Raw genomic sequence first — 19831 nt, 5'->3', positions numbered from 1 at the left:
GCATGCAGATGAAGCCCTATCTGTATCCACCACCAATTATCACCCCCCGATTATACATTGTAGGCCTCATGCTGTTGGGGATTCGTATGCATGCAGAAGCTGCAATGTGAGAATATTAGAAAAACTAAGTATGCAATTAAAAGGTTAAAAGCTACTGAGGGTCAGAAAAAAAACAAACTGCAAGTACCATAAGCCACAGCAAAAACTACCCAATATTTGGTGGTTTGTACCATGGCAGCTTGCAGTGAAGCACACTCAAGAATTTCAAGAAGAGTTTGTCCTGTGTAGTCCCAGCCTAAAGCAGTTTCACATCAGCATTTATCATCTATCTGCAGGACAAAGGATAAGTATCTATATCTAAACAATGAGAGTCCCAACCATATTAATCATGGAAACTGTAGATAGCTGACTACATCATTTGGCTATCTTAGTCAGTCCGATAGACTTTAACTCACTTATGCCAGAGGTTGAAATTTTTGAGTTGTGTGCTATGAGGCTGCCGTTCCAACTCTAGGCATAAACGGGTTAAATAGCATGGTAACTTATTGAAGCTCCTGTGGTACATTGTCAGACAGAAACACGGTAGGGAGTAGTCAGAGTTCTAAGTTACGATGACTATGACTGATTTATTAACATACCGTATATGAAACGTTACGGCTTTGTTTTGAGTCCACACTGGTTCTTTAACAATGCTACATGATAAGGGATACTGGCTCACTGCCCACATAGTGCAACAGTTTTAGGCTGAACATTGCAAAAACGCTGTGTTTTATAGTACCTGCACAGTGAATGAGATTCTGGCTAATTCCAACCACACATTACAGAAAAAAAAGCTGCAGCAAAAAAGCTGCATTTTCAAAAATGCTTGTCAGTTATAGTTGTGGAATTGCTAGTGTTTTCCTTATAGGTATAATAAGGGCAGAAACTCTGCAAAGGAAAATTTTGCAGAAGCACAACACATTTTTTTTTCCCAGCGGGTATTTTTTTTGGTGCGTTTTGCACACATGGGGCCTTAGGCTTAAGAGATTCTGTCATCTCTCCTGATGTATATACAGTATGTTTTAGTAAATGCTAGAATTAACCATGAAATACAATTCTGAAGTATCTTTTCCCTTGTGCTATACTGTTTCTCTGTTATTCCTCCTAGAAAATATGTATCAGTTCATATCTGTACAATGACAGAATGTGCATGCCCACATCCATAGCTAGTAGCACCTTTTTTACCTTATAAATTTGTAGGTGGAATAACAGACGAAGGTATAAGAAACGCATAGCCCCTAAAAGTCCTCTTGAGGCTAAGGCCCCCCGTTTTTTTTGAGCTATAGCCAGGAGTGGATTGAGCAGATGGTACAAGTAGAAGAGTTTCCTATATATTTCCTATTCGTTTTGCATCCATTCTTGGCTTTGGCTCAAAAAAACCACAGCAAAATCTGCAACAAAAAAAACTGCGTTTCTTCAACGTGGGACCTTAGCCTTGAAATATCTCCATGACAAAGCCTGTAACTTGAAACTTTTATGACAAATATTAAACCTTCCAAAAACATATTTTCATATTTTTCCAAAGAGCTCTTTGAATATGATATTGATATTCTTAAATGTCATGTTATTTGTTTGCTTTTTCCACAATATTATAACAGTGTCATATATTTTTTGTAATGTGTTGTAGGCAGACTGTATTAGAATAGAGGACTTTTTTGCTAATAAATCATTCATGTTACTAATATTTCTTAGGCTTCCCCAATGCAGTGGCATGTTGTTCATGGATCTTTAGAAATAATAGCCCCAGGTTCACTATATTTTTAACAACATAACTGCCAAGACTGATGGATTGTCCCATCAAAAAATTTCACAGTTTGATCATGTGTAAGCCCTGAGATTGCAGTTTAATCTGTCAAATGAAAGCTATTAAACTACATTCTCGGTTTCATATATATAAAAGAATAAAATACTAAAATCTATAGCCAAATGCTTCTGAATTGGAGTGCACAGGGTACAAACGTATGTGTTCTTAACTAGGAGTTATGTGGTGTTTTGGTATTATTATGACAATATAGTAATGCTTACCTAACATTTTTAAGCAAAGAATAATTATTATCAATAGAAGAAAGCATAAAAATGGATGTGGACAATCAGTACCATGTAAGGCTGGGTTCACACTAGCATCAGTGTCCGACAGCTAGTGTCTGTAGCTAGTGTCTGTGGAAGATTTTAGCATCAGACAGTAACTGTGTCCGTTTACAATTTCCAGTATTTTAAATGGGATATTATGTAGTGTCCGTGGGTGTCCTTAAGTGTCCGTTTACAAAGCTGTCCGATTTTTCAAGGGGACTACATGTAGGATTTTGCTGTCCGCTTGAAAAATCGGACATCTTTGCAAACAGACACTTAAGGACACACACGGACACTACATAATATCCCATTTAATAATACTAATACAATAATACTAATACAATGTAGAGAGTTAAATTGACATTATAATGCGTGTAGGTCCATTGCCTTGGGATAGGGAATTATGAGTGAATTAGGATTAGGTGATTTTGAGTTATTGGACCCCTACCAACCTAGCTGTTATTCTCTATCCAGTCGATAGGGGATAACTTGGTATTATAGGCGTACCCCTTTAATCGTATACAAAGTCTTAATTTAAACTGGTGCCACAACCAAAATCTCTTAAACCACAAATATGCTGATGTAGGGGTTGTTAGTAACATAGTAACATATACCTTTTATTGTATAAATCTGCAGTCTTGCTGCTGAAAAGAGCAAATTTTTATTTGTATGCAAATTAGCTGCTCAGTGCACTCGGGTCATGGCCTACTGGATCATCCATTCCCACTTGTGGTCACTGCACATTGAGGCCTGCCAAGCTGGTGCTGAAAAGCATATATGGAAACAGATTAAGACTTAGACCCATTTATCTCTGCAAAGGCCATTCTGTCCACTCAGTGCATGGTCATGTGATGGACACACAGGTGCACGGCTCGCTAGGACAGAGCTTTGATTACTGTACTGTGACTGTAACAAGCTGTGCAGCTGTGTCCCCATCACATGACCATGGACTGCATATTGGAAAATTGGATAACCTTTCATTATACAAACAATGAAATAACATGTATTTGCTGAAAGTGGACAATCCCTTTAAGTAGATAACACTGCTTTCCAATACAGTTAAAGAAATCTTATGCTGAGTCATAGTGGCTAGATGATTTTGGCAAATGTCCAAGTCGTTATAAACTGTTTATACGTTCAGTATGCAGTGTGTACATTGGAAGCATTTACCATCAAATACCCCAAAACTACCAGATGAGGTCTATACATAGCCAAATCATCTGCCCAGTTTTAAAGAAAATCCTGAAGACTGCACAGTCTGCCTGTACTAACTTACCAATACTTAATTTTTTATGTAGGTGGGTAGATTCTAACTATCCAGTTAGTTTTTAAGGCTAAGGCCCACATTGCGGAAAAGCTGCTTTATTGGTTGTAGATTTTGCTATTGTTTATTGAGTCAAAGCTAGGAATGTATTGAGCAGGAGGCAGAATTATAAGTGTATTCTAGATATTTCCCATTCCTTCTGTAGCCACTACTAGGTTCGACAGTGCAAAAACACAGTAAAATCTGCAACAATAGAAGCAGCGTTTCTTCAACATGTGTCCTAAGGCTGAGGCCCCACTTTATGGAAATGCAACGTTTTTGGGTTTTTTTGCAGAATTTGCTGTGTTTTTTTGGGGGCCAAAGACAAGAATGGCTACAAAAGGAATGGGAAATATATAGGAAGCTCTTATACTTCTACCTTCTGCTTAATCCACTCATGGCTTTGGCCTAAAACACTGCAATTAAATCTGCAACAAAAAAAGCTGGGGCCTCAGCCTAAGGCTGGGGCCCCATGGGCTGGAAACGCAGTGATTTCTGGAAAAATCGCGGCGTTGTACAGTACTTGCAAAGTGAATGGGATTAATGCGAATCTCATGCCCACTTTGCGGGGAAAAATCGCAGTGCGGTTTTGAAAATCACAGCATGTCAATTATATCTACGGAAACTCCAGCGGCTTTTGCATAGATATAAATTGTAACAGAAAGTCTGAGGAGGAAACTCCGTGAACTTTCTGTTCAAAGCGCTGCGGGAAGAACTAAAGCTGGATTTCAAACAGTTTTGTGCTCTTTGCCTTAAAGGGATTCAATCATTAAAATGTTATTTTTTGTCCCTAACACGTCGCCGTTTGGTCGAAATCCTGGTTTTCTTTAGTATGCAAATGAGTTCTCTCTCAGCATTGGGGGTGGACTCCAGCGCTCAAACAGCACTGGGGGCGTCCCCAATGCTGCGAGAGAAATTTCCAGCTCTGCCTCTATTTTCGTCTTGAATGGCCTCTCCCTGCGTCTTCTTCCGGCGCTGGCTTCAAACTTCTAGGCATGCGCAGTTGGCTCTGCCGTTGGGCCTTGGTTAGAGCCGACTACACATGCTCGCTGCAATTTTCCTGTGGCCGCTTACACAGTAAACTAGTGTACATTTTCTTGTAAGCTGGGGTAAGCGGCCATAAGAAAATGGCCGCAGGCATGCGCAGTTGCCTCTACCCAAGGCCTGACGGCAGAGCCGACTGCACATGCCTAGAAGTTTGAAGCCAGCGCTGGAAGAAGACGCAGAGAGAGGCTGTTCCAGGCGAAGATGGAGGCGGCGCTGGAGATTTCTCTCGCAGCATTGAGGATGCCCCCAGTGCTGTAAGAGAACTCATTTTCATACTGACTCAAACAGGGATTTCTACCGAACGGCGGCGCAGAGAAGACATCTAAAGGTAGGAGAAGAATAGCCTTTCTTAAGGCTATTCCTACGTGTTAGAGACAAAAAATAGCATTTTAATGATTGAATCCCTTTAAGAGACCATATCCTTATTTATAGCTAGTTATATGATGAAATGTATGAAAACTAATAAGTAATACATAATAAAGTAGTAAGTCTTTTGTTTATGCAAAGGTTCTACCATGAGTCCATCTGTTTTTTTAGCACACAGATGGAGTATTTGCAATTGAAATAAAATTGGAACCAGCTTGATCTTAGTTACAGGACATTGACTTTTCATGTTGTGGATAAAAAAAAAAATGAATTTATGCTAATACTTTTGTGAAGTAACTAGAAATAACTTATGTCACATTAGACTATTAAATTGTTATTTTGGAGAGGCATCCATATTGTAACATATGCATTGAAAAAAAAAAGTTTACGGGTTATGGGTCTTGCTTTCACTTTGCGAAATTGATTTCTAAATTGAAGTCGAGAAATAGATTTGAATCAATAAGCTGTCATCTTACAGTAGTACAAAGAGAGTGAAATGTTGACAACCACCTGCCTATTGATTTTCTTTTTCTCCCTGCACAAGAATTACAGGGTATTAATTTGTAATGTAATTCTATTTTTATTCAGTGAAATAATAGCAAACTGAAGCCTGATTCTGGATGGCACTGACAGTTTTTCAAGAGAAGTCATGACCAGAAAAGTTGATCTTTTTAAAATTTGCTGAAAAATACACAGAAGAAAATTTTAATCATATAGCTTGGCTCTGTGAGAGAAGGTCTATAATTAAAGAGAAGGGTCTACAGATGGATTCTTACATTTATAATAGGTTCTATCATCATTTCAGAGAATGCCCTACTGGGCAGCGGCAGTGCCGAAGGATCCCCACTGCTACCATCTGAGGCAAACTACAGACTCCGCTGACTTTACAGTAGTCTTTAGGCAAGGACCCATACTGGCGGGTGGCAGTCTATAGCTGCAAGGAGGATTGGCAGTATATATTTCAAGGGAGATGTTTAAAACTAGAAATTTTATATTCATATTATACATAGCAATGTGATGTCAAATTAATTGGCTTTAAAGAGAACTTGTCACCACTCCTGACTTGTCTTTACTAAATACTATATTCTTCATTAAATAACTATTCTGGGTAATCTTTTATTATAAATCTGCATTGTGTAGATACTGTTATTCCCGATGGAAATTTATGACTAATTGAACTGGGCGTTACCAGTTTTGGGTTTATCCCTGCACACTCTCACACTGTCCAGTTACGACCGACAGTGCCAGACCTTTTAGAGAAATATTGCTTTGACAAGGGAAATGGTTACAATAAAAAAAGTGCCAAAATTGCTATTTTATGGGGAATACAGGTATTTACTAAAATAGATACATTAGAATAGGTGAGAGGTTCTCTGTAAAGGAGGTCTGTCACATACAGTGTTGTGCAAAAGTTTTATGCAGGTGTGGAAAAAAAATGCTGCAAAGATAGAATGCTTTCAAAAATAGAAGTGTTAGCAAATAAAATTGTCAATGAACAACAGAGAAATCTAAATCATATCAATATCAGTTACACTTGTGCACAGTATACACATATATACTTCTGACAGCAGGTGTGAGGGGACAGAATCGCTGACAGGCTCTCTTTAAGTAAAACAAGTTTAATTCCAACCGCCAGCAAGGGTATAACACAGAGGTCGCCCATGTAATTAGGCTATGGAGCTCCAACCCATGTGGCCCCCATTCCATAGTAGAGTAGGCGGTAAGAACTTTTGCAAGTATCTCCTCTCCACAGACTCAAACTGGATACAAACACCAAGATACCAGCTGGGTAGAGGTGTGATAGTGTCAACCACTATTAGGGCTAGTTCACACAGAGTTTTTTGCAGGCGGATTTTGACACGGAATCCGCCTGCAAAAACGGCTCCCATTGACTTCCATGGGAGCCGCTCGCTTTTTTTTCCTGCTAGCTAGTAGCCGAAAAAAGAAGCAAGATGCCCTATCTTGCCGCGGATTCTGCGGCTGATTCAGCCGCGGTGTCCGGGACTCGAGACACACTCCTGTTTAGGCCCATTCATTTGGGCCTAATCAGGAGCAGGATGCCGCATCGGCCTCCCATCACTGCTAGCCGCGCGGAAAGTTAACACAACGGAAAAGGTTTCTGCAACCTTTTCCTCTGTGTGAACATACCCTAAGAAAGAGGACGGCCTTTTAATCTTTATCTTGGGACCTCCCCACTTATAAGTGCTTCTATAGCCATCGGTAACAGTTACAACCAGTAATATTGTGACAAATACCAAGCTTATACTGTACATCCATACAATTTATAAGTGCACACCAGGCAATATTTTGTTGACCAACAGGGAAACGTGTGACAAAAGAAGAATAACTAGTAAATTATATAAGCAATGTCTTATCCATTTAGGAGAAATGAAAATGTTTTTGGAAATAAGCAAACTGATGAGACCGAGGAAGTTCCTGCCCCAAATGATTCCTTCAGGAGATACACCACAGCCCTTGTTGAATATCATAAGGTATGCCAATTGTTAACTACTTTTTCGTATTGGAAAAAAAATCAAGTCTCATACAGAAATATATTTGGAATAGCGGGGCAACACGGGGGCTCAGTGGTTAGCACTGCAGCCTTGCAGTGCTGGAGTCCTGGGTTCAAACCCTGCCAAGGACAACATCTGCAAGGAGTTTGTATGTTCTCCCCGGGTTTGCATGGATTTCCTCCCATTCTACAAAGACATACTGATAGGAAAAAAGTACATTGTGATCCCGATATGGGGGGCTCACAATCTACATAAAAAAAGAGAAATATATTTGGAATAGAAATACTAGGCTGGATTTACAAACCGTGTTTTATTACACTCAGATTTTTTTTTACCCGTAGAAAGATGTTACTTTACAGTCTTTAGATAGCAAGTTATCACCTACTGCAGGTGTATTTCGTTGTCTGTATTTCATTCATACACACATCCATTTGTGTTGTAGCGGCAATGATCTGCTGTGGTAATTTAACATGTTGTCACTTTCTAGCCATATGTATATGTGTTTGTACTTTTTTGTGTTTTTAAATTCTCATTAGTAATATACCGTATTTTTCGGACTATAAGAAATTTTGGGGGAAAAGAAGGGTGCGTCTTATAGGCCGAATGTGGCGCCTGGCATCCGCTGTAATAGAGAGGCGGAAGCCGGCAAGTGATAGACGCCATTACAGGTGCCGGGGCCTGCGACATCGCTGTGCTCCTCTGCCCTGCATGAAGCCAGCAGCGGGAGGAGTGATGCTATTCCGCTCCTCCGTCCCCCCGCCGCTGGCTTCATGCAGGGCAGGGCAGCGATGTTTCAGGCCCCGGCGTCTATCCCTCCCCGGCATCCGCCTCTCTAGTACAGCGGATGCCGGGTCAGTATCAGCGGCCCCTTCTCCCCCGGGGCCGGTCCCCACCGGCCCCGTACCTGTAAAGTTGCAGGCCGGCTCCTGCGCGGCGATATCGCAGGAGCCGACCTGTTCGGGTGACAGCAGGGAGCCTACTGAGGCTCCCAGGCCTGTCACTGCTGTATATTAGTATTGCGGCTGGGTCTATGAATATATATACAAAATAGTAAAAAAAAAAAAAAAAAAAAAGCTTTAAAAATATATAATAAAAATATGAAATAAATAAAAGTTCTAAATCACCTCCTGTCCCTAGAATATATATATAAAAGTAGAAAATCATATATCATAAACCACCGGTTTTTTTTTCAATAAAAGGTGATCTAAGCAATAGATATTCCCCAAAATGGTATAACTAAAAAGTACTTCTGGCCCCGCAAAAAAAACACTCTATGCATCCCCGTACAGCTGCAGGGTCACCTGTCAATGTGGCTTTGCAGCTGTTGCAAAACTACAACTCCCATACATTAAATATTTTACCAGTTTTTACTTCAAAATTTTTTTCCCCTATTTTCCTCCTCTAAAACCTAGGTGCGTCTTATAGTCCGAAATATACGGTTTTATAAAATTATAAAATAACATATTATAAAATATTATTCTGAATTAAACCAGCACTTGTTAAAAATATTAATTTTGTCATATTTAAGGGCCCAGGACCTTTACCACTGAAACCAACTAAAAAACAGGATGTTTCTAAAAAAGTGGAAAGTGTAAAGGAACAGAAAAAGAAGAATCGAAATGCAGAACCTCAAAGGTTATTATAACATTGATACTTTCCTTATAGTTTGGATACAGTTTTAAATCTTGTATATGACATTAGATTTGTTGTTTAAAGATCACCACTTCTGATATATGTGTTTAGGAAATATCAATTTCTTTCATTTTTCTGCTAGTCTCCCATCCCTTAGAAATTAATGAATAAAAGGGCAACCTGGTGTTACTATTCTATTTGTCAAAGGGGTGTGTTCCTACACGGACTGATTGGACAGTATCAGAGATACTACCTGGTAACACCCAATTGACAATTTTATTCATACATTTCTTGAAAAAATGGCACAAGATAGAGATCTAAGAAAAGATGCTTGGAACTGATTTTGAAACGGATTCTGAGTTGTAAGCACAGTGCTATAATTTTTTGAATGGCTGCTTAATTTTGATGAAAAGATGATTTTTATTCCTATGCAAATTAGCTAATACTGCATCGAGTAGTGAGATGGCTGAGCTTGCAAGATCTTCCTCTTGCTCAGCAACACTGATGTAATCAGAGCTTTTCTCCTACTCCCAAGCAAGAGGAAGATCTTGCTGTGATGCTCAGCTGCCCTAGTACTCGCCCTGATGTACTTTTTGCTCATTAGCATAGGAATAAAAAGCAGTTTTTCATCAAAATTAAGCGCCCGATCTGCAAACAAATTATAGTTATGTGCTCACAGCTCTGAGTACTGTGAAGTACTTAGGCTGGTGTAAAGGGATTCTATCATTGTCTCTAGTGATTTTTAACTAAGCAAATATTTGCATAGCCTTTAGAAAGGTTATTCTAGACATACCTTTTATTCATTAATCCTCCCAGCCGTTTTTGAATTAGCTCACTTTTCTTGATATGCTAATTAGCCACCTTGGAGCCTTGTGTTCACTGAGCACTGTATGATATGTGTAAACAAGGGGAGTTGAGAGCAGGGAAAGGTGAGTCCCCATCAGCATCAGCAGCCTTCCCTGCTCTCACCTCCCCCTGTTTATACATATCACAATTAATTCAAAAACAACTAGGAGGATTAATGAATAAAAGGTATGTTTAGAATAACCTTTCTAAAGGCTATGCAAATATATGCTTAGTTAAAATTCACTAGCGCCAATGATAGATTCCCTTTAATAAAATTTTGGGGCTCCCTTTAAAAATTGCATTTTTAACCATGAGAGTGTCCAGTTTCAGATATGAAGCCATGGAGCAGAGCCTAGTGCGCACATAACATATAGAGGCACATGATGTCCCTGCACACTTTGGACATGTTTGCATTGTGCGTGCTGCTGTATGGTGACTCTGTACAATACACTACAAAGATATTTCCCCCAAAATTGCTTCTGGGTAGGATACCCCTATGACATGGCATCTAATGGCACATTTCACATAACACTGGAGAAAAGATAAGGCACAGTATAAGCTATCCATGGCTAATTACCGGTTTTTACTCATAGGTTGATGTAGCTGTAATATGACAGTGTACATGAGGCCTTATCACACACAGTTCACATCTTTTCAGAAGCTCCTATAATTTGACTCTAAAACTAATCATATTATTGCTTATATTCATTCTTAATTTTTTATATATATTTTTTTGTGTGCACACTTGTGCTAGTGTAAAAATCCACTACATTAATTTTGGGAACATTTTCCAATTATTCCCTCATGGGGAAATTATATCTATTTAAAATAATGTTTAAATGATGTGTTTATGCAGTCATTAGGGTAATTAGATGTAATTGTGTTGTGTTGTTGTCTCCTCGCAGTGCAGTCTGAGTGCATCAGTCTAATGAACATAGCAATTTGAAATGAAAGTTTTACTTATAAAATAAAAACCTTCTAATCTAGAAACTGTTTCGGAGCATATAGCAATTTGCATTGAACGATACTTCACAGTAATGAGATGTGCACAGTGTCACTTCTTCTGAGCACAGCAAGCATAGACACATGGAATCTAGTACAATAGTAATGTATAGGAACGGGATGCTGTATTAAACAAATTCTGAAAAATGTTATCCATTCCTGTAGATATGTCTCTCTCTACATATATATATGCACTCTTTTTTTTTTTTTAATCATCTTTTTCCCAGCTGGCTTAAATTTTGTGTTTGTGCTTGTGGCCAAAAATATTGCCGGCACGCAGTTCATTTATAAAGCTTGTGTGACATTTGCAACTGTCACATAAAAAGAGTCGGTCATCTAAAGCCCAGTCATTCCTGCCATATGTTGTAGAAGGTTGCAATGTTGCTTTGACATAAAATGTTTCTCATAATACAACACTGTCTGTCATTTTTTTTTTATGGAACATTTATTTGAAAGTTTATATGTTACTTGTGCCATTCATTGTAATGTTGTGTATCATATACTTCCATAAATTGACGTATGTCAGTTACAGTACTTTTGACAAATTTTTGTTCATTTCTTTTTTTTCTGAAACAATGTACAGAGTATAAACACAATATACCTATCCCAATACAGAAAAATAGGTTTTATATAAACATGAAAAAATGTATTAGGTATGCAGAGAGAGAGAGATGGATTGATACAGAAGAGTGGTGGCCATGGAGGGGGAATATAAGTAGTATCGTACATACTGTATAATCTCATCCAGTCTGTAAGCAGTTCCAGTGATATAAACCATTGGGTGTTTAGTTACAGCACCCAAAAGACTTATATTTAGTGAATATGGTATATCTAAGCCTCTGTGAGATACTGGGAGCACTTTACAAATGTTTTTGTGGAACGTCCCTTAGACTTTATTCCAAAAAAGTGTCCTTGCCTTACACTATGTACAGTAATTTTTCAGTGTAAGGGGATAGCACAAAAAAGCCCATAATGTGTGGTATACATTTTTTTTTTTTTTTACTATGGAAGTCAATCATGGACATAAAGTATGCAGCTATACATGACATATGGTTAAATCTGTCTGTGGAGTACTGTATGAGCATGTTTAATATGTAATGTGAGCAAATACCTCAAATGTGATGTGAACATACTATAAGATATATGGTTTCCTCTAGACTCGTGCAGTTACTTATATAGCTTAATAATACATTTGCTATTAAAGGACTTGCGAAATACAGTATCAACTTGAACACATAAAATTTTACATACATCGCTACCCTCATTTGGTTCCTTTTCCAATTGTAATTTTGTTTAGTATATGCTTGTCTTGATATGAAGTTTTGTAAAACAGCCTATGGCCAGGTTCACACAATGTCTTTTGGCACGTAATGTGCCACGTAGACGCCGCGGGAGCTTTTGCGAGCCGTATATGCTCCCATTGTTTTCAATGGGAGCCGGTACCGTATACGCGGCACTATTTTGCGGCCATTGCAAAATCACAGCCGCAAAATAGCGCCGCGTATACAGTACCGGCTCCCATTGAAAACAATGGGAGCGTATACGGCCCGCAAAAGCTCCCGCGGCATCTACGTGGCACATTACGTGCCAAAAGACATCGTGTGAACCCGGCCTACAACCTCCAATATCACTTATTAACCAAGTGTATACTGTTATAGAGGCAGTTAGTGATGTACAGTACATACCTTTTTAGTATAGTATTGCCTCTGAGAAAATCAACTTTTAGACTGAGGCCCAACATTGTGCAAACACAGCTTCTTTTTGTTGCAGATTTTGTTGTATCTTTTTGAGCCAAAGTCAGTAGTGGCTTAAAAAGGAATGGAAAATATAAAGGGAGCTCTTAGACATTTCCCTTCTGTAAAATCCACTCCTGAAGTTAGCTAAAAAAAAACAGAACAAAATCTGCAACAAAAACGCTGTGTTTCTGCAATGTGGGGCCTTAGCCTTAATCTACATGGACCTGAGCTTTTTCTAGTACACTCAGGGCATAACTTTGCCTGGTAGAGATCTGGTGAAATTTGGTGCTTTGTCAGACAACCATATTGCTGGTGCACCAAGCTGTTGATGTGCATACAAATTAATGGTTTTGTTGGCAGAAAGATAGCATTTTGGCACAAATAGGTATTCTGTCACTGGAAACAGATCAACAACGTATTAGGCTAGAGCTACAAAGTAATTCTCGCCATGTCACCCTGCAACTATTTAACTAATGTAAGTGAAAAGGCTCTCTTCTTAAGGAGTTTTCTTAGTCCTTGAACCGGGTGTACAGTCTCTCACTTAGCAGACGAGTTTCCCTACACTGTGCTGATGAGATCCAAACAGATCAAAACAGCACTGTCCACAGCTGGGAGTCTGTTCCTTTTGAGATAGATATACTAGTCTGGCAGTATCCCCGCATCGTGGTATTAGGCTTACTGAAAAAGTAATGCATGATGTTGAAAGGGGCTGTCCTAGTGGCAGCGAACAAAGGCATTGTTTTACTAATTACGTCCTGGAAAACAGATTTGCATAATGTAAGTGAGTAAAGTTGCATTGCGATCCTGAAAATGAACTTCTAGTACAATTTCTTTTACAACTAGAATTTATGGTTACATCATCTTTGCGATGTTACTCCATTCACATACACTAGTGAAAGAGTCGTAGTGCAAAATGACCATCATTGGTTGTGCAGAAAGAGTAAGCAAAGATAAACTGGCATGAGTTATATGGTTTTGTTATTTTTGTGACTCTATACTATCCACTTAGTACTACTTTTTTTCCATTTCAGGCTTACCCAAGAGGAGATTGAGAAAAAAGCTTTTACAACTTTGCTCGTGCTGCTAACTCCTATTGTCGGTAGATATATTAAACGGAAGAGACTTTTTCAAGCCAGCAGAGAAGAGATGCCATGGAGAGCTCAAATGAATCTACTTCTGGCACTAACTCACTTCAGCTTGTTTAGGAAAAAGCTTAGTCAGCTGTGCAGAGAAGAAGCGACCAGTGAGCTAAGCATTAACAGGTAACCCAGCTCAAGACATGAGCAGCTTCACAAATAATGCCTCTCATTAGCATTCCTCCACATTCTGCGCTACAGACAAACAACCAATGTAAGATCCGCTAGTAATGAAGAGACATGGTGGCCCCTGTTCTCAAGTTTACCAACTTAAATGTTATGTTGTCTTGTTAGTTCCTTTAATGCTGCAAGAACAAATTGCCATAGTGTGACCTTTTCTATTTCCTGTTGTTGCTGTCTGTTAATGGGCACAAACACAGATCACAATATCTGTAATTCTGTAGCATTGCAGTGCTTCTTCTTTATAGACTTTAGCTGCTTTTTTCACAAATTTCTATTCAACCATTGTAATTCAGAGTCATTCTCTTATGGGATGCCTCTAAAGTAGATAGGTTGTGGAATGTGTCACCCCAAGAAGTAGTAGTGGTGGTTATTTTTGTCAGCATTTGTAAAATGGCTAGAGGCTTATCTAATAAGAAATGGCATTAGGGCTTAATTTAAAGGAAACCTGGCACCGTCATAAACTGGCACCATCATTTGCAATATCAGATAATTCCCTAGTGCCTCTCCGTAATTTTTATACATATATACACACACATAAACCAAGAGGTGGGCGAAGTGGTCATGGAGAAAGTGTTATCATTAGAGATGAGCGAATACTATTCGAAACGTCCGTTTCAAATAGCACGCACCCATAGGAATGAATGGACGTAGTGGGCACGCAGGGGGTTAAGCTGCCGGCCACCGGCAAAGACTGCGTGCTGGCCGCTTCCATTCATTCCTATAGGTACGTGTTATTCGAAACGGACGTTTCGAATAGTACTCGCTCATCTCTAGTATCATTATAAGTGTTATCAGTATAAAATTTACTGTGGGTGGTGTCTCTGGAGGGGAAGGCATAAGATATGAAATCCACAGCAAGTGACAAACCAATAAGTATAACCTTACAGGTCAGAGTATGTGATTGCTATCTTCATGACCTAAGGGTCAGTGTACACAGAGTTTGTTGGTGCTGATTTTGTTGCTGAATTCGCCTCAAAAAAAGCCTGCCAATAAAAGTCTATTGGGAGGCTGATTTTTGAGGCGGATTCAGCATCAAAATCAGCACCAAAAAACTCTGTGTGCACTGACCCTAAGAGGCCAAGCCTGAACTACACAGATTAGTACTAGGTACAATGATAAGTACTATTATCCAAATCTAGAGTTATTATATAAGAATATACGGTAGACATGTTACCTTCTAAAATGATTTTATTTGTCCCACTTGCATCTTGTTTCTGACATAACCAGAACCTGAACCTCTCCCCACTATAATGGGTTTTTCAGGAATTATATATTGATAACTTGTCCTTAGGATTGGTGATGAATATCAGATCAGTGCTAGTTCAAACCTGGAACCCCTGTTGATCAACTATTTGAAGAGATTGCATTGTTTGGTCAAGACATACGTTGTACAGTGGCTTTTCTTGGTATTGCAGCTTAGTCACATTCTCCTTAATGAAAGTAAACTACAAACAGGCCCTGTGACCAAATAATAGGACATCACATGACTTGTGAAGCTGCTGCCTTAAATAGCTGATAAGACCCCCATTTATCCTAAAGATAGGTCATCAATATTTAACTCTCATAAAACCTACTTACCTACCATCCCTTTACATATCATGCAACATATCTGGCTTTTTATTCTCTGCAGTTTTGTGCCCCTGTCCATTGTGTCTTGTTCATGTCTTCTTCATTCTTCTCAGATTGTCTTTTTATGCCTTGATTATTACATCAAATCCCTTTATCTTTATCCTATGATCTTTAGTTTCCTAATTTGGATTTAACTTGGATCTGGTTTCCCCACATTATCTAACTATTCGCCTTAGGATAATATAACAGAAATTATTCATTTTTTTCAGTTCTTGGAATACACACAGGGAGCTTTATGCACCTAAATTACTAATGCATTGAAAAATTATGGTGTTCTGTAAAAGTAGCAGTGTCTGAAATATGCCTAGAAATGGTTTGAATGCAATTGTTGCACAATTTCACTTAATATTATGTCAAAACTCACTCAAAATACCTTATGGTTTCTGAATTTCTAGCACTGAAAATAGGTTTGAATAGCATCTCTTGTATGAAAATAAATGTTGTATTAAGTCAAGAATTTTTAACAGTAGTAGTACATACACATCTATCTATCTATCTATCTATCTATCTATCTATCTATCTATCTATCTATCTAACCTTTTTTATTTATTTTCAAATGTATGATATGGTATTTTATTTAAATATGACAATATTACTTTTTATTAAATTGATTAATAAAATGTTGGTTGGAAATGTTGATGACCTATCCTATAAATAGGTCATCAGTATCGGATTGTTGGGAGTCTAGCCCCCAGCACCCCCACCGATTAGTTCTTCTCAGCAGTTGATACATGAAGAATAGAGCAGGAAGCAGACAGCTCTGTTCTGTGTATAATGGTTGTACCAGGTGACTGTGGCTTAGATCCCATTCTAGTGAGTGGAAGCTGTCTGCAGTACACTGGTTTGACCACCACACAAAGAAGTGAGCTGTCTGCTTCCAGTTCCATTTTCTGAGGACAGCTGAGTGCTTGGGGTATCTGGGGTCAGACTCTTAACGGCCTGCTGTTGATAACCTATGTTTAGGATTTTAGCTCGGAAAACCCCTTTTAAGTTAAAAAAGGAAATTATAATTTAACAGAATATGAGACATTTGAAAAAACAAAAGCTACCGTATTTTTCGGACTATAAGACGCACCTAGGTTTTAGAGGAGGAAAATAGGGAAAAAAAATTTTGAAGCAAAAACTGGTAAAATATTTAATATATGGGAGTTGTAGTTTTGCAACAGCTGCAAGGCCACATTGACAGGTGACCCTGCAGCTGTACGGGGATGCATAGAGCGTTTTTTTTGCGGGGCCAGCTGTACTTTTTAGTTATACCATTTTGGGGGATATCTATTGCTTAGATCACCTTGTATTGAAAAAAAAAAACAGGAGGTGATTTAGAACTTTTATTTATTTCATATTTTTAAAGCTTTTTTTTTTAATTTTTTTTTTACTATTTTATTCCCCCCCGGGGGCTTGAACCTGCGGTCACTTGATCGCAAGTCCCATAGACGGCAATACAACTGTATTGCCGTCTATGGGACATTCTGTCTATTAGTATTACGGCTGGTCATAGAGACCAGCCGCAATACTAATATAGCCGTGACAGGCCGGGGAGCCTCATTAGGCTCCCGGCTGTCACCCGAACAGGTCGGCTCCTGCGATATCGCCGCGCAGGAGCCGGCCTGCAACTTTATAGGTACGGGGCCGGTGGGGACCGGCCCCGGGGGAGAAGGGGCCACCGATACTGACCCGGCATCCGCTGTACTAGAGAGGCGGATGCCGGGGAGGGATAGACGCCGGGGCCTGAGACATCGCTACGATCCTCTGCCCTGCATGAAGCCAACGGCGGGGGCACGGAGGAGCCCATGCCGCTGCTGGCTTCATGCAGGGCCGAGGAGCGCAGCGATGTCTCAGGCCCCGGCACCTGTAATGGCGTCTATCACTTGCCGGCTTCCGTCTCTCTATTACAGCGGATGCCAAGCGCCACCTTCAGACTATAAGACGCACCCTTCTTTTCCCCAAAAATTTTGGGGAAAAAAAGTGCGTCTTATAGTCCGAAAAATACGGTATATTACAAAGGTCTACAAGGGTCCTCCCTTCCAATACTAGTAGTGGTACCTGTTCTCTAGAATGGAGTCTCAATAATGCAAGCAGTTCTTCAGTGCAGGGACATGGCCATAATATATGTAACTTTCATATTTTTGGCCAGAGGGTAGTGGTTGGTGGAAATATAACAAGTTTTTATAAAGAAAAGGTACCAAGAAGATCGTGCTTTGATCCATATTCCCTACAGACTAAAGCTCACTTATTTAATACTGAGCCATACACATGATGGGTTCATTCAGTACATTTTTGTTCATGTCATAGTATAAAAATTGATATACAGCACTTGTCTCTAAACTCTGTCCCTCCATGTGCTGCCGCAGCATTATAGGAGTAATACTGGACAGCCACAAGTGTAAGACCACTGATCTACAGTATAGTCCAGAGTAATGTTCATTATTATAGAATTCAATTCTGTCATTTCACAAAAGAGTTGCAGAGGGTTATCATATCGGAGTGGTCTGAACGCTAGAATCACTAGTCCTAGGTTCACACTAGCGTTAGAGTGTCTGTATGAGACTTGTTCCACATTCCGATTAAACTTGGTGGCGAGAAAAGGAGATGTTTATCTGCCAATTTCTTGGAAACTGAGCGTAAACCTGGTGGACCCCATTATACTGTATGGGGTCTGCATATAACTACTTTTTAAGCGGATAGGGTCTCAATCTTTCAGGTCCCCATGCGGACCCGAAGGACAGAGACTCACACTAGTGTGAACGTAGCTTCAAGATGTCCTAATGAAATGGGCCCCAGTTTTCGATTTCTGGCAGAAATGTAAGGGAGATATTTTCATTATTCATTATGTACTTATTGTAACATTTTACAGAGAACTGGAGGGTTGCTTTAAGCTTTTGGAACAGCTGACAATTTTCAGATTACTGGCCAGTCTGCAAACATTCTACCTTCCTACAGGTGCACTTCACATCATATTTCAAGTGGCAGGAATGTCTCTTGAATGGACAAGTTTACACATTTTTCTATTTCAGTCTTTGCATATTCTTACTGTGTTAATTTTAGCCTTTGGTTATGCCGCTTTTATTGTACATAACACTACATTAACCATTGAAAAATCAGTCGTGTAAAGCAATGCTGTAAAGCAAACTTTAGAAGTAATTTATTTTCTGAATTTAGTGCTCACTGCAAAGACTGGAATATAAATTGTAAGTTAAGTTTACCATTTTTTTCTTGTTATTTAATAAGATTTAATTTTAATTAATACTCTAGGGGTAGAGATCAAACCGTTAATGTTCATTTATATGTAAATCTTTTAATCATGTGTATGAAATTAAGAAGACCCTGGCACAGTGACAAACAGGGCTTTTAGTTTCCAATGGAAATGAGGATATAACATTAATGCTGTATATGTCACAGATGTAACAAGCATTATTGATACTGTTTGTACATCAAATATTAGCACATTATTATTACTCCCAGTTGTGCCATCCTATTGATACATAAGAAAGATAAATTCTCAATGCAGACCATAATACATTATGTGATGGCAAGATATCTTACTCATAATTCATCTCAGGACTTGACAACAGCACATATCCCTGATAAATTGCAATAATTTCAATAACATCAGTTTTTTTCATAGAACCAAAAAGCCGGCTGTGTTATATTACTTCAGATGTCTATGACATGAGCTCACTGTTATCATAGGAACTCATTAGCTTTATCAAAATTAGTAGATCCTATTGACGTATAATTTGCAAAATATTGAGGCTCCCCATATGTTACAGCAAGCCTGGAATCTGAGGTTCAGGTGGTCAGAGTGTCAGTTTTTGTAAATTATCTAGATAAATTTAGCGTACAACGCACATAACATTACTGAATGTAACATTGTTTATAGCATTATATTTGCATCATTTATTTGTTAAGTATTTATTAGACGCTGGTATCTAGGACAGAATACACCAGATTGATGCCTGATTTTTATTTATTTTTTTTAAATGTAGATTGTGAGCCCCACATAGAGCTCACAATGTACATTTTTCCCTTTCAGTATGTCTTTTTTGGAATATACTGGGATGGAAATCCATGCAAACACGGGGAGAACATACATACTCCTTGCAGATGGTTTTTTGTCCTTGGCGGGATTTGAACACCTGGACTCCAGCGCTGCAAGGCTGCAGTGCTAACCACTGAGCCACCGTGTGGCCCCTGTCTGATGCCTTATTTTTATGTTGTTGTTTTTTGGTTTTTTTTTTAATATTCTTCAACCAGTTCATCTTCTATTATCAATATGACACCAACAACATTACAGGGCTCCACAACCAAATTCAAAAGGGGGCAATCCTT

At 39.0% G+C, this 19831-nt stretch overlaps 1 protein-coding gene across 1 annotated transcript in view; it reads left to right on the top strand.

Moving 5' to 3' along the window:
- CFAP54 (cilia and flagella associated protein 54) overlaps positions 1–19831 on the top strand; it is a 263167-nt gene that overhangs the window by 116500 nt on the left and 126836 nt on the right. Inside the window, 3 exon segments of the mRNA XM_075274556.1 lie at positions 7209–7317; positions 8867–8973; positions 13586–13816. Of these exon segments, the coding sequence (XP_075130657.1) occupies positions 7209–7317; positions 8867–8973; positions 13586–13816 (447 nt within the window).

This window comes from Leptodactylus fuscus, chromosome 5, assembly GCF_031893055.1.
Source record: "Leptodactylus fuscus isolate aLepFus1 chromosome 5, aLepFus1.hap2, whole genome shotgun sequence".
Taxonomy (NCBI): domain Eukaryota; kingdom Metazoa; phylum Chordata; class Amphibia; order Anura; family Leptodactylidae; genus Leptodactylus; species Leptodactylus fuscus.
This window is presented reverse-complemented; position numbering and strand designations above follow the sequence as displayed.